Source organism: Phytophthora infestans, genomic scaffold (genome assembly GCF_000142945.1).
Source record: "Phytophthora infestans T30-4 supercont1.2 genomic scaffold, whole genome shotgun sequence".
NCBI lineage: Eukaryota > Oomycota > Peronosporomycetes > Peronosporales > Peronosporaceae > Phytophthora > Phytophthora infestans.
This window is the reverse complement of record NW_003303757.1, coordinates 334,308-350,520: the sequence shown is the minus strand read 5'-3', so window position 1 is coordinate 350,520 and position 16,213 is coordinate 334,308. Positions and strand designations below refer to the sequence as shown.

The window sequence follows — 16,213 nt, the reverse complement described above, 5'->3', positions numbered from 1 at the left end:
CTGAATACTATAAGTACAAAACCGTTTATGCACTCCGGGATGATCGCTAGACCAGCGATTTTTTTATCTCAAACTTCCTCGCAAGTTTCTGTTCATACATGCTGCTCGCTAAGCAGAGATCCCCGACCAATGAAAAATGGATGGAAATTGTTAGTGTGGTCGAGAAATAATCCGGCCACGCTCTTTATAGTGTTGATTTTAGCGACAAAATCGAATATTGTGCTAACGTTCTCCCCTAGCATAGCTTTACGACACCACGCAACCACGCGATTGGTCGATACTATGCGAATGACCAGGAAGCAAGATATAGGATACCACTTTCTTGTACGGAAATGTCCGACAGCAGAGCAAAAAACATCAAAACCACCTTTGATTTTTATTGCCCCACGCAATTGTCTAGAGTGCTAAGGCTGATATCAGCTGCAGGGACAACACGTCGAGCATCGATTTGAACTATCGAGAGATGCTACATAAGTCTCAGGCTACACGGCGCGTCTGCTTTTTTTTCGCTTGGCCGCGTTCACCATAAACGTACACGTTATTCTGGCCACGTGTCATATCTCCAACCACGAAGCTCTGAATCATCAAGTTTCAATCGAAGTAATCTGCAGATGGACGACAATGACCGTAATATGGCAGTGAGATTTACCCTCCGAATTTTTCAGCTTGAATCTGAATGCGACACGGATTTGTACTTGGGACTCGGATCCATTTTCGCTAGTAGTACAATACTCGCCATCTTGGTCGTCGAAGGCGTCAGGATTTATTTGCTTAGGTAGATACATTTCAGGAACATGCATAGCCGCATAATGGTTAGCAAAGAGGATATGAACCGGTCCCTGGCAATGGCCTCATTGAAGTGTGTCCGCTTTTCCAATGGACGGAATCCCTTTTTTCCGGATATATCAGGTTGCTATAGCCAAATACCCAATCTTACACAGCAGTCACAAATATCGTCCGCTGTCCAAGTTAGGCGAACAACAGGGAATGAAAATTAACATACTGAAGAAATTGATATTTTCTCAGAGTCGTAACATCCAGTTCAATACGAACTTTATCCTCCCCATATCGTGCATGTACGACAGTCCATGTCAGGTTTGGCTCTGTAAAGTATTGGCGTGGTCGACGGTGGGCACAGAGAAAGCCATCATCCAGTATTCGTGCTGCGGAAAATCTTACTCGCTTTAAAAAATCGCACTGTTGCGCAGTGCGATTTAAAGCGAGTAAGATATTCCTCTGAGAATGCATGCCAGGGCGGATGTTGTTCTCGTCTGGTATGAAGTGTTTCAATTTCTGAAGCTAGAACATTCCTCAGTCTACCAACGCGGTAGCCTCAAACAGGAATAATGGCTCTAATCACGCGCTCCGAGAGGCATTGTTGTAGCAGCTGAAGCACTACATCTTCAGACTGCTGCCACTTTTTTTCGCCTTGGTTGGTACCCAAGGAATCCCAGTCGGCGCGTATTTTGATCACTTTCTATTATTCAAAGAGCCCTATAGCACGTGAGTAAGCCGCGAAATTCCTTTCTTGGCCTTTCTTTCGTCAGTTTTGTTGCCTAAGTGATCTCACATCTACATCCAGAGCGGCGAGGCATGAGGTTCAAAGGGTAAACCTTGCCAGAAATGAGTTCTGTGAGAAATGCTGGAGCTACAGCAACTGCTGGTTTTGACGGAGACATCTCAAGCGAAATGTAGGGTTTTTACAAGTACTGTTACCGGCATCCTCCGCTTTTTACTGACAAGCATGTTTGGGTACAAAACAAGGGTAAAAAAAGGTGATGTTTGCCGCGCGTTGTGAATCACGAGAAAGTGCATTGATTATTCGAGCAGCTCGTCCTCGAGCCGTCTTGCACGCTAATTCGATACTTTTGCGCTTATCGCGTCACTGATACAACGCTGCTCTTGCGCAAACGCATCTAGATCACTATAGAAAGCTGCCATAACAGCATTGATGTTGTTGCACTGCCGCCAGGTATTGAGCGCTGCTAGCTTTTCGGCTGCAGTAACAGAGGCGCGGTGGCGCCCCGGTGGCATCTTGAGAAGTGAGTGGCGCAAAGCCGATTTATGTTTTCCCGTCCCCATTTTATGTGTTGTCAGTTACGAGTGAGGGACTGCGGTAGCGGTATTTGATTGGCTAAAATCGTTTGTCAGTAATAAGCGACAGTCAGTAAAGAACGGATGATGCCGGTATTCACCCACAGCAAATAAATAATTACAGATACCAACATTTTTTATGTAGGAGCTCGGGGTCCCACCAGCTGTTTCAGATACTGGTTTCCATTATTAAACAGGCCTGCCATTTAAGTGACGCTTACGACTACGGCAATACGGTAATGTAAACACTCCCACTTTCTCCGGTTTGCAGGAAAACCATAATATTTGGAGGGTTGCCACCTTTATTTCACAAAGATCGTTCCCTAAAACAGCTGCAGTTTGTTCGCCATCAGCAAACAGTAACTGAAGCCGCTACGCCAGCACGTGGACTCCACCTCTGCTTGTTGGAGAGGAGGATCAAGGGCTATGAGCCGCGGCTGTGAAAGATCCATTTGTAATGACCAAACTACGAATCCCTAACGGCCTTGTCATTCTTTGTCGCGTAACGGATCTGTTGGTTATTCAACGAAACGATACTTGGTGGCCAGGTACCCCTGTCATGGTACAAAGCTATACGAAGTTATAGGCTGCACTCAATTCCCCAAGGCACGGTACCCTAGTTGAGTTCGACGCTCATGCGCTTCTATAGGTGCTTAGCTATTTTGGGGTAGCTGAAACACTTTAACACTCGACGCTAGCGATGTCTGGTACTCGGAACCGGTACTTACGCTTACAAGTGTAAAGCAGGCAGGAAAAAAAGGAAAAAAAATCTAATTTGCATCGATTTTTTTCGATAATCCTCCATTGCAGTATGCATTGCTGTTGGCTCTTCAGGTGCAGTTTAATATTGCAATTTTGGGGAGGCATGCAATCGGGTATTTTAATTGCAATATTCACATTGCAATAATCTAGCGTTAAGTACGAAGTATCTTGAAGTCTACCTTGAAGTTAGATCTTCCTTCGAGGTCTTGGCCGTCCAAATTTTCTAGTTTAAGGTATAGCGTTTGCGGAAGAGATTACTAGGCTACCTGCGGAATATGTTATTTCTCAAAAGTGCACCAAACGTTTCATTCCTGAATCCTCTCAGTCGCAGAAGCACAAACACTTCCTGTGTGTACCTCACCAATCTCTACAATGGCTCTCTAAAAAAAAAAAGCCAGACGTGACGGAATGCCTGCGTCGATCAAGTACTACTTCGACACTACGTGTCGGCCTCCGAGACAAGAATGTCACCGTGGCTTCTGCTCGCGGGACTTTCGACGCTATTCTGGAGGACTATCCGGCGATGAGCCATCACCGTGCACAAGACGCCTCCATTGTGCACGATCCTGTCTTCGGAGCAGCAATAACGAAGGTCCTTAACGACACCACAGGAGATTTGTCAACCAGAGAGAAAGCTGCTATAAAGCAGTTTGAAGTTAAAACAGCCCCCCCCCGTCTAGACGCATTGTACACGGCGAAATAGTCAACTACTACCACCAGATACAAGAGCGCAAGCGCCTGAAAATGACTAAGACAACGGCATATGAGAACCTCAGCTTCATGAAAGGATCATCCGTAGCAGTTGAGAGGTTGTTTAGTGCAGCTAAATACGTGATGACGGACCGCCGATCCCGCCTGACTCCTGGCATGTTCGAAGCCATTATGTTTCTCAAGGTAAACCAGGATTTCTGGGACTCACGTCTTGTTGCCAAAGCGATAAGGAAGTCACACGATGGTGAGCAAGTGTTAATCGCGATTACTTAGTGCAGCTGAGTATTGCAGGGTTTTTTGCAGTTTATATTGCAATCTCATCGGTACCTGCAATATAGCATTTTGATTGCAATTTTTTCCGGCGGATAAACCAATTTATTTTTTCCCTTCCCTGGTGTAAAGTACTTTTTTTTAATTCTGCTTGCACCTCCCCGACAAAGGCATTAAAATGATCTGTAGGTGGTTGCAATTGCTCTGCCCTTCCAACGGTACGCGCGGAGAGGCGCGAAAGAAACACTACAATTACGTGTAGGTAGATAAAGACACTCGCTTTAACCTCAAGTCAATCGGTACTATTTATCCAAAACGATCCGAATCGGATAGCACATACCTGCTCTCAAGAGCTTTCCAAAAGTCGCTGAAAAGGCTTTAACTGGATGACAAAACCCGTGAATTCAAGTAAAGGTGTGTATTTAAACAAAAAAAACTTAAACAGGTAGCAATACTTGTGCTTTCTCGTGCACTTTCAGCTGAAAAGGGAGCCGCTTTGACTTTAACATCTTTGGAGTCATGTCGGTAGGCCTCTCTTTTTGCCACGCTGGTGACTTAAAGAAGACACACTTTTCACAGTCGCCCTCCTTCTTTCACCGAGATTCGTTTTTCAGTAAGTCTGCCAATGGTTAGCTTATTATTAGTCGTATTCAGCCATAGCACAGATTAGGCCTGGGAACTTGTTCGTCATCGTGTTGGTACTATCCAGGCTTTTGATATGAATCGTAGCCAAAGCCGTAATTGTCCGCGTTTGTGCTATCAACCGCGTACGAGTCGTATTACGTCCGATTGGCGCGAATCGTATGGCCCGACACGTCGGGGACAAATGACGCATGGCAACAGACCCGGAGTTGCGTGTCCTGTGCCATCCATTGAAGATACACGTCAATGCCAGCTCTACCTTATCTTCGTGGACATCAACCAAGCTGTGAAACTACAGCTGGCTACATTGGCAACGCTACCGATAAGCCCACCTGCATTTCGCATAGCGCAACTAAGCTCTCTACAGCAACCTCTTGTCATTCAATAACCCTATTGAACATACCAAAGAAGCCAAAAGAGGCCGACACCACCCGAAAACAACTCGGACGACCCAGAAAAGCATTTAGAAGCCTTGAACGACAACGATCCCATCCAACGATCTTTGGTACAGGCGGAAATGCAGGTGTCACAGTAGCAATGTCATACGCAGCTCCTAAACCTCCTTATAAGATCCGTGGCTCTCGAATCGTAAAACAAAATGCTCGGCGAAGCTAGTGCTAAAGAAGCCAGCACGTGCCCTAGTTTTAATCGGAGCACACACATGCCCTACTGCTATCAGAGCACTCGAGCATAAAGTGAGTGTAAAAGCCTCAATGAACGCGATAATTACAGACTGGCAACAGCAGAGATCGGGATGTCAGCCAATGACATTTGGAGGAACGTCTGTTAGAAAGCTTATGCCGTGGACGACGACCGCGTTGTGGAGGGGTTAACTTAAGGGCATGTCATCGAGTGTACATGGTCCAATTACGCACAAAGCCCAGCCTTTATCGATAATATCGCGAACTAGACTGCCGTTCTACCAGTTTCACTCGGTGACCCGAGCAAGAAAGCAAAACCCAAGCCAAGCCGATAAGTCGAGTGGGCGCACCCCACTATATTGGAAGCTATCTATTCGCATAGCGTTGCGCTATTCAGCGATGGGATGTTTAGATGTGTTCCAACTGAATTCAGACTGGATTTAGCTCGACCCAAAGTCAAAAACGACTTTGGGAGGTTGCATATTAATATCAGTACTCTTAATAATTTGGTCCAAAACCATCCAGTCAGTTTCCGGCTCGCTTTTGCAGCACAAAACGTAAACTACGGACACAAACAGAGCACGTGCACCGTCTTCTGCCATGATGACGACGAGCTAGCTGTGCAAGCCCAGTTTCCCAACGCAGCAGATTTCGGGTGTCTATTTCACTTGAAGCAGGCGTGGCGCCGAAAGATGAAAATCTGCATGTCTTGTATAATCAAGTGCCCGTCGCAATGCCCAATGATATCTAAGATAAGCTAATCGTGATTGGCATGACCAAGTTATGGGTCGTGGAATTACGTGGGGGGAAGCAGAGATCAAGACAAGAGGCGCTCGACTGGTGTACCATTACACGAAAAGAAAACGGAGAATATTCAGGTCTTAATCTGGGAAGACGTGTATCGAGTGTTATTCAATTCATGGGTGCAACACCCATGGTCTGGAGGAAACGCCGGTGTCTAAAAAACAAAAACAATAACCCGGTTGAGCGCTATAATTGGAAGCTTAGCGCAACGTTTTAAGCGCATCCAGCCATGCCGACGTTTGCCACGATATATCCATCGACTAAGCCCCACAGATGCACGCAAGCATATGCCTTCGTAAAACCAATTTTACGTTCTCCCAAAGTTTGAACTTCCAAAGGCAGCTGATCTATCGCACGTTGATGTCATTCATAGTGAGGATGAATCTTACGACGTTAGCGAATGCAACGCCGAAAGCAGCGGTGCTCCCAGTCAGCCGGATTCAGATGAGTTAAGTAACGAAGATGGCATCAACAGAAGCGATATCGGCATTAGTGAGACCCACTTTAAAGACTTCAAGCAACATGGTTTATTTAATAGTATGGCGTAATGGCATTTGATTGCAGCGGAATCTGCCCGGTTTTCGGATGTTATTTGCGTATAGGAACTGAGCTTGTCCACCCTTCCCCAACTCGCATAGCGTTATTAGTACTAATCCAATTAATAACAAGAAACTTTTTTTACGTCTGATCCAGTTTGGTCGGTACTTCCGTGGTGTCTGACGTTTCGATCAGAGCAAAAACTATCATACCTTAAGTCATGTCATACCCTAATACAACTTTAAAAAATGCTATCCCTAAATTAATCTATCAGATTCATCACATGCACAAGTCACACAACGTTTGTGTCGCATTCCATGCGAATACGTCGACGTCGATGACACTCGATAGTATTTCTTTCATTGCTGAATCGACCCTCATTGATACGAACCGCTGAATAATATCCTGTGGTAAACATGAACTTCAATTAGCCTGCAAATGTCTGAGGTGAAGCAATCGCCGCATCAAAAAACAATCGATACGCAATTGGTACAACAAAAAAATTCGGCATTAGTAATTTCACGATGGTGCCGCATTTCATGACGAATAGAAAATAACAGATGCCAGAAAGCGAACCATGGTTTATGGAGAAGAAAGAGCAGAACAACCGAAACCACAATGATGCACTGTGCAAAAATACAGGCCGTTTTTTTTAGTAAAAAACAAAACCTCAGTGGTGGGCCATTTTGATTGCAATTGTTCAGATATCTGCGTGGATGTCACAGAGTGCATACAGATGATGTACTATGGGCTAGTCGAGGAAGCGATTGTGGACGTCGAAGGCACCCCTTGATAAGGAAAATGCTTCTATCGTACCAGTAAAAGAAACTTGTCAGGAGAAGAAACGCGGGTAGCTCAGAAAAAGTAGAGTTTCGAGAGCGAGGAAATCCTCGTAAACGATAAGGATGTGGAAAAAAGAAGTAGCTGCCTACCTTTCGTTTCGCCCAACGTTCAGCATAATTCGGCGTACTTCTGTGAACGCCTACTAACTAGGACGCTATGCGCAATTATTGTACTCTTCTCCGGAAACGACAAGGCGTGCGTCCACCCGAACGGGCAGACAGCTCCCCGTTGACCCGCAATCACACGCAAACAGTTGAGACGACGGATCCGCCTGTGTTCTGTTGGATTCCTGACCCGTCACCAAGCTCTCGCCAATCGAATTGTGGTCTCACGCTGTAGCGCGAATTGCCCGTTCGTTCGAGAATCGCTCCGCATCAGCCTTGGGCTGAATCTGGCTCAGAGATTTTGAAGGAGTATTGGCTAGCCGTATAGCTGAAGAGGTATTCTGGGCAAATGCAGCGGTGTAAAACACTTATCAATCTCGCTCGACATGGTGCCATAACGCTACCGTAGCTAACGTCTGATGCGAGAATGATGCAGCGTGGGCATGATTTGCGGTCACAAAACATATGTTGTTACAGGAAGAATGTATTGATCAGCTGATAGGGGGTACGCGTGCATGCGACCGCTGCGGCTACCGGCTACCTAGATCAAACATTGGCGATTGGATATACTCATCCCGACAAACGTTATGCTTGTGAAATACAAACCTGGAGGTGTTGTCTTATTAATTGCTTCACAATGCGTAGTTTTTAAGTGGTCGACATCAATAGGGCTAAGCTTGTTGAAAGACATTTCGAATGTAGCAGAATTGGAGACCTGCTCCTAGCAAGCCGCACCAGAATATATTTGCTAAATATGTGCGTATGCCTCAAAGATCACAAGCCTCACGGTGAAGCCGGACATTGTATCCTTGTATTTGGTGAACTTGCTTTTGGTGTCGCTAGAGACGCGACACTCTTTTTTGCTTGATATGATGTTTAGTAAGTGCTAACCCTTTATAAGCATTCGGTAGAGTCTAAGCTGTAGCTTCATGATAATTGAGAAATCTAGTAACCTAAACCGGGAGTCGATCGGTTATTTAACAACGCCTATTCGTACTAAAGCCCTGGGGCTGGAAAGTATAAACAGTTGCCGTAGTTTTTGTCATTAAGTAGGTGAGCCGCCTTTAGTGGAATGTCTGGGAGCTTCGCATACCCATCCGAGTTTTGACCGTTTTCAAGCTGAGATAAATGTCTCATTAATAAAACTAAAAATGTATTCATTCGAGCGGCGCTTAGGTATATATAGCGCAAAGCAACCCGAGATCATCCGAACGCGTTTTCAGTTGCGCAAAATCAAGAAGGTTTATATCAACCAAACAGGATTTAAAAAATATGGATTGCCTTTTCAGAAGACTTGCATTCCCTTTAATACCCCCAATCCAGCCTGTAAGCCCATAAGAATAGCTATAAGCAGTAATACAGGGCAAAAGTACATTGGAGGGAGACCACGCAATGCGAGATGAATGAAATTTTGAAGACGTAATTGTGTACAGCGAAAGCGTATCGTTCGTAATTTAAAGTCCTAATGTCGCTTTCGTTTTGCAAAAGATGTCCATTCGAACTAAGCTTGTTTCCCCCTTCCGTGCCCTCCCGTCACTAGAAGCACTGTCGCTAAGACGTGTAATGATCTCAGGGCTCTCTTAATTCAATTATCTGCTTTCGTATGCTATCTTGTCATAAGTTGCTAAGAGGCTTATTACAACAATGTGTCTTAGATTGTTTGCTTTTCGAGAGTTTTGAGTCCGTTGCGGGGTGTTTTATTCGAAGGCAGGGATAAGTCAAGTAAAAAACCTCGTACAAGTGAAACTGTTTTCTTATACCTCTAGCAGAGAACAGCGGTGTGCATAGGTTCAACTGCTGTCGATCACACAATCAGCAGTGTTACTGTGGCGCCGTGCCCGAGCTGTTCGAGCAAGTGACAGCGAAGGAGCTGACCAATAATTGCGGGGTTATAATAGCGGAAGGGACAACGGAAGAGTCCGTGTCTGAGTCCGTGCTGACCGTGACTGTGTCGGCGGAGAAGGCAACCGAAGAGCCCGTGCCAACGCTGACCGTCAATGGAGGAGACGGACGAAGAGCCCGTGCTCGCGCTGCCCGTACCTGCCCGTGGCTGTGACAGCAGAGGAGACAAAGGCCGAGCTGTGTCACGTCTGGAGTAGTCCATATTATAGATGATTAAATAATAATTATGGTTATTCTTCTTGCAGCGCTCACTGTCATGTGTGGACGGCCGCATCTTTCGTAAGGAGCAGATTCGGGAACTTATCATGGCGAGCAACTACCTCATATATACTTACTCGGCTTCCGACAAATTGTTTAGACGTGTATTTCGAATGTGTTGCCCATATTTTAAACACGCAGTGAGCTATCCTTGCAGCCGATGGGCGGTTATGATGGGCATGCTTCCAAAGTTATTGGGACTCGTCACACGTTAGAAACAAAGCTTGGATTGACGCTTCGGAACTTAGGCTCTTGTTAACCTCTCGCCGATGATGCCGGTCAATGTGACGTTAGTGTGGTGACTGTCTCACGATCGTACTTTAGTGTTTGCCAGCTCCGCTACCACGATGGGAAAAGTTGGCTCGCTCCCCGGGTGCTGAACGAGCCTGTAACACTGTTTCTATTGAATTTACAGGAGTTGCTGACTCTAAACGGGTTGCTATTGCCTTTGATGACACCCTTATCAAGCGGGTATGTTCTTCCAGCGCTTGGGGCTGGTATTACCGGAGGGGTCGTACTGCGTATACATGTAATGTGCAAGACATTGGCGACAGCAAAACAAAGTTATGGAATTTTTAAATTCTAATGGAAGGTCTAGCGACTGTACCGTTTGGTCAAGTAGTTGGACCGGGCTGAATGTGAAGCCTATTCTACCCAGAAATCACCACTTTCTCGGTAATGGAGGATACATGCTGCGTGCATATTAACTAACCCCCTTTGAGCATGATGCCAGAATTTCAAATGAGATAGAATCCACAGCTACAAACATTCGCGGACACGTTTGGCTGTTGAATCTGGTTTCGGAGCTCTAAAATGTTTTTTGTTTTCAAAACGTTTCGGCAGGAGGCTTGATAATCATAGCGAGCAGGTGCTTGTAGCCGTTGGAGCATGTATTGCTTTGCAATGTTTTGGATTCGTCACGAAAACGACTCGTTACCCGCCCTGACCGACATACTATGTGATGACGAAGATGAAAACTCTACCGAAGACGAAATTATGCAGCACGACTCGGAGGGGGGTTATTTACATGCGAGACGCATAAGTGCGAGTTACGATTTGGGGCGATCACGAGAGGTTTTTGCTTACGATAACTGTGTGGTGAATGAAAAGTGCAGCTAGCTAGAACCACATTTTAACCGATTCGTGATATACTTATCTTGAGTAAACAATACACATATAATATATCAATTTCCGTAAAAGCGCCCCATGCGCCTTTAAGCGAGATCGCTGTATATGTTTGGTACCATTTCTTGAAACAAATCATTGAAGATAGATTGATGATGTATCATGATGTAGGAATACAACTTAATTACAGTGTGCTGGATTACGAATCGCTCAGCTTGTCGTATGTTTTTATAGACGGAGCAGAATCAGTCGAGCTTTTGCAAAAAAAAGGGCACCAGGCGTCCTTTGACGACCTAATTCGGTGCCTTCCTTTGCAAAATCACTTTAAGAGTGCCTTAGGTGCTGTTATGCCCAAAGGGTTAGCTAAGAAACTAAATTACTTTCAACACAAACAAGCGCGTCTCTTGATTGGAAAAGTGGTAGCTGGTGCTCTACGTTTAGGCTTTATTTGGTAAGTAATGATCAATGAAGTCGCAAGTGCGCATGACGGGTATATTAGCCGCATGGCTTTTGACATATTTCCTTGTTTGCTTTGCGAGGTAGCGTTGCTTCGGCACCGATATTACGAGGGGGGCTACCCGCACCTCGGGCATTTCCAGATGAGACCCACCAACAGCGAGACCTCTCAAACCGGGATAATGCCCAAGGCAATCGACCAAGCGATTCCAGTACTCTGAATGCTTTGATTCCTTTTATTACCAGTAGCCGTTTCTAAAAGTCACAGAAAGAATTGGATATTCTAAAAACGAGTAGTAATGTGGGCTTTCGTCTTACCTTGTACCCACTTCACGAGTGTTTCAGGCGATTTCTGCACTGCCCCCAGGCATGCCAAGGGAGGGGTGCTGCGACTAGCTTCCAATTGGCCTCTTCATATTTGTTTTTGTAATTTTGGTTAAAAAAAAGTATGTACCATTAATGGGGCTTCCGAAAAACAGTCCAAGTTCTTACCGCTCTAAGACGCGAACCTATCAAGGATATCCTGATTCCTAAAGCTTAGCTTGAGAAAGGTTGTTGTCTGCTATTGTAATGACATTTACTTCGTGCAAGCTGAAGCAACACAAAAGCTGCACTTACAGCAAACTATTCTGACGCCTAACCGTTTAGTTGTCCAGTTAGGGGCTCGTTTGCCCCTTAGTTTGGGATACCGCAGCGATCTCTGCTAAGGCGTCATTGATAATTGTCGAGTTGTGTGGCATCGTTGATGCTGCAATGAAGGCTGTTAAAATATTTTACAGCCATCTCTTTAAAAATCGATTGACTTCACGCGTATCATCTTTCAGGGGGCATTTCATTTTAAATTCGTCCCATCTATCCTAAGCCAGCCCTCCGAATAATTAAGGTAACTTTTGCGGGGTTTGAGTGATTGAGTATGTAACCAATTTATTCCTGCCTTTAAATCTAAAATTCTCTTATGGTCCCTTTTTTAACCCCGGTTATGGCTGTCGTAGGTCATAATAAATGATCAAACGTTTGCTGCACTCTTATGACAATGCTGCTGGGTAGAACAAGCTATTGTGGTCATGTATGCAAAGTCGGGTATTTTACCTATCCTGAGGATGTGCAACCTGAAGCCCTACTACGGCATCAAAGTCATCAAGCATTTTCAGCCATGAGAAACCTCTCTTACAAGTCATTATTTTCTACCACGGGCGTGCTAGGACAAAAGACGTTATGTTTCCCACATAATCACTGATTTTTGTCCTATATCCTAGGGCAAAATTCACCGGGGTAAGGTAATTTCCTACAACCGAAAATTTATTAACTACCTGACATGATTTAAATATATACCCATATCAAAAATTCTGAAATGAGCCTGTGTAGCCTATCTGTCGCCACAAGGAGGTGACATGATCGATAGACACGCAAATGCATTAGTTAATAGGATTATCACTCAAGTTTATACCATTTCGCATTTTCAATATTGGAGCTCATTCTAAGTCGATATTCACACGACTGAGCAGGCTGCGCCGCCACGTGAAGCAGCACGCTTTGTGATACGTTCCCGCTTTGCGATAGACAGCATGCACACATTTTGGTGAGCCGAATGTCTCCGAGTTCACCTCAGTCCGTACCTTCGTACCAGGGATGCTGTTGAAATAGTATATGGAGGGTTCTTAACCCCCGTTGTTGATGCACTAAGCAGCAGCGTACAGCTTAAACTGTTTACAGAGGTTCCTTAAACTACACTGACGCTACATGCTCCCATGTAGTCAATGCCAAGCTTTAAAGGGACCGTCAAAACAAGCTCCCGTTGCTGGTTCACACCTTTTATCAGAAACTAGAGTACAGCAGCGTGAACCGCGCGAATGGACGTTTCGTCTACACTCTAAAACCAAGCAGAAGCTTAGAACAATTATTAAATCTTATTGAAATAATAGTATCTTGCGATTCATGCTTCGCTCGGTTCCGCAACGTATGATGCGCCGAATGGCTAGGTCATCACGCTTTAGAAAGCATGTAGCCCATTGCGGCAGTGCTCCAAAAGGCCTTGCACAAAAATGGGGGCCACCCTTGTGTCGTCATAAGACCAGAAGCATGATGCATTTGACAGTAGCAAACAGTCCAAATCTAAGTTTGCAGCGATACAAACAAATAAGCAATAAAGCTAAGTGGCTTTTTCAAGAACTAGAAATCATCCCTCTTCTTCTATGACGTGGTGTCTATGAAGAGGTCATTCGGCCTTCGGCTTGAAATTTTTTAACACGCAGGTCGTTTTTCTCAGTGATAGATAAATGTCTGCCGTACCTTCAGCGCAATTGCAGTCGCCGGCAGACATGTAATCCGCTGCGCACGAGTTTGTTTTAGTGTAACATCAACGGGTAAATATATGTAACAAACCGTGGTATTCACAATTATACGGTACCTGGCACTTTTTACGAATTATGTTCCTGGGATTGTGCATTGCATGTTGTATGGGTAGCGTGCGACATGGTAAAAGAGAAGGAAAAGCCCAGCATATGACACGCTTGCGCTGTAATAAATTTCACAAGCGTTTTTATTTGGAGATTCGTGCAGAATATTATAGTCTCATATAGTACGGTATATGCACGATCTGTAATGACTTCTCTCTTTTGCACTCTTCAGAAAGCCGTTAACAGCTGAACCTACTGTTTCACATTCTACGACACCTCGAAACAGGTTCACCTGGAGAGGTTCGAAACAAATTCACATTTCTATAACACACTTCATTTGCTCACGTCGACTAGCAAGTGTCGTTCCCATTGAAACATATAATTCACCGGAAACCTTTGACACTGTTCGAAGCTGACTCCAGTCTGGGCCGACGTTTTGGTTGTCGACATAGTCGAGAAGGCGCTCCTGTGCAATGCCCAGGTGGTGATGTGGTATTCATCAAGCGTCAGGGGTACGGAAAGGTTTGGGGCCTTTTAATCCCGTCTAATCGATGAGAGAATTGTTCGAAAGCCCGATGTGTTTGATGTCTTTAGACAATCCGGAAAGAATCCAGTAATAGTCGATCATAGTTTGAGGGGTTTATGGTGCGCAATGTGAAACGAGTACACCGTTTGGTATGCGCGTGGGGTGACGTTGTGGTTGAGGTGGCTCGGGGTGGTTTGGTAGCGCGATTGCATACCTTCATTAGCTTATGAGAGTCGGATGAATAGCCGGACGCTCCTGTTGAGAAAGCCAGGGACACTTTAGTGGATGATTTATTCACTAGTTTATGTCGCCATGGTGGGGGGCATGTTCACTGGTGGGATGATGGTGTTGCTACGGAGGATTCTGTCACTGTAGAGGGGGATCCTGAAAAATTCGGTTATGGAGCTGTCAACCCGAAGGCCGTGGCACAGCAGCACTAAGATGCTTATGGGCTGGGCCAGACGTCATTGGACAGCAGTAAGACGATGGCACTGAGGTAAATGCCGATGGCTATGAGGGTGAGGCGGAAGCCATCGTTTTTGTTGGTGCGATGACCTTTGTTAATCGCACCGACAGCGACAACACGCAAGGAAGCGGCTATGCCTTGCCAGGATGCCCGAGCAAGGTAAATCCGCTGGCCCCAGTCTTTTCAACATCTGACATGCTCCCAGGTTCTTTTGAAGCTTGCGAGGTCAGGCACGGTTCGTTAGCGATGTAAATTCAGCACCAGCTGCTTTCTTTTGATACGTGTATTATCTGAGAAAGGCTGGTGCGTCACTGCCGCGATCCACGAGATATTGTCAAGGTTGCGACAATAAATTAGAAGCAGAGCAACATGCCATAGAAAATGAGTTTCCAAGCGCAACGAGGTAAACAAAATCGGCGAATAGCTCATCCATAATCAAAAATTGGATATTATGCGCTATAAATCCCATGCCCTGGGTTGGAGGCTGTCAACCGGGTTGTCGAGACTGCAATACATGGAAACTCTCCAAAAGATAAAAATCAGTACAAACAATGAATGACGAACACAATGTATTGTGGTGCCAGCAAAGGTTTATAGATGGGTAGCGTTAGAGAGAGAGGCAGACATTCTATTTGGTCTTAACGACGACTAGCTGTCTGGTACTTCCTAAGCCTGGTTAGCAACGCCGGTTCCTCTTGCAAGTCCAGTGGTTGTTCGGGGCTCACCCGCTGTCTCGGGTGCTCTCGTGGTTTTTGTTCTAGTACCCGCAGGCATAGAAGTAAATGAGTTCCTCGCAATTGAGTCTCCGGCTGTCGACATTCACGTTTCCCCAGCGCTCTCAACTGACGCATTGCCGTCCCCCAAAATTCTGTCGCACTGGAGTCCTCTGTCACCTGGGCTTGTTGAAAGACGACCCTGTTGCGCTGTGTCCACAGGCTGGTAAGGCAAATTGTGCACAGGATATGCCAGATGCGTTTCCATTCCAGTATGATGTGCTTGATGTCGTCCGGGTATGTTTTCTGCATCTTCTCCACTAATGAGGGCGTTACGGGAGGCGCTTTCCTGTTCGCGCAGCTCAATTGGAAGCTCTCGATGTTTTGGGGCTCCCATGCTTCCCCAGTCCACTGCTGGATGAGCTTCACCCAACAAGCCTGGGCGCAGGAGCACTCCCAGAATATGTGCTCCATCGTTTCCTTTCGCCCTTGACATGCTGCTGGTTTTCTGCAACTGCTGTCATGTTTCTTGCCTTCGTGGTACAAGCTGAGCTGCCGTACCGCAACTCGATACGCTACCCATACTTGATACTCCGTAAGCTGATTTCTGTGGGCCCAGACTTGCTTTGGCGTCTGGTGCATCGCTGCGCGTTGCCAGGTGCTTCCGGTTACCACCTCGTGGAGTCGCTCTACTGGTCGCTGAAGCTGTTCTACTTCATTGCGGTACCGTTTAAACGGCTGCTGCTTAAGTGCTTTCAGCACATGGTTATTCGCGATACTTTCTTGAACATTCCACGGACAACTCTGGACGCTGGGGTGAGCATAAAAGACTACCTTTCCTGCTGCTCCCAGTGCTTGGAACACTCGTATGTCTGCTGATGTGCCTTCCCTTCCGTAATCTGCTCCAACTGGAGTCCAAGCTAGTCCGTTGCTCTGCTATTCCAAGGTGATACTGGCTCCCGC

At 45.8% G+C, this 16,213-nt stretch overlaps 1 protein-coding gene across 1 annotated transcript; it reads right to left on the bottom strand.

Annotated features, from left to right (window-relative positions):
* Positions 1-15,175: 15,175 nt before the first annotated feature.
* Positions 15,176-15,892, bottom strand: PITG_01197 (uncharacterized protein; the record flags this gene model as incomplete). The annotated part of the gene is made up of 1 exon (XM_002907827.1): positions 15,176-15,892. One exon carries the CDS (start codon positions 15,890-15,892, stop codon positions 15,176-15,178), a length of 717 nt encoding a protein of 238 aa, XP_002907873.1.
* Between the last annotated feature and the right edge of the window lie 321 nt (positions 15,893-16,213).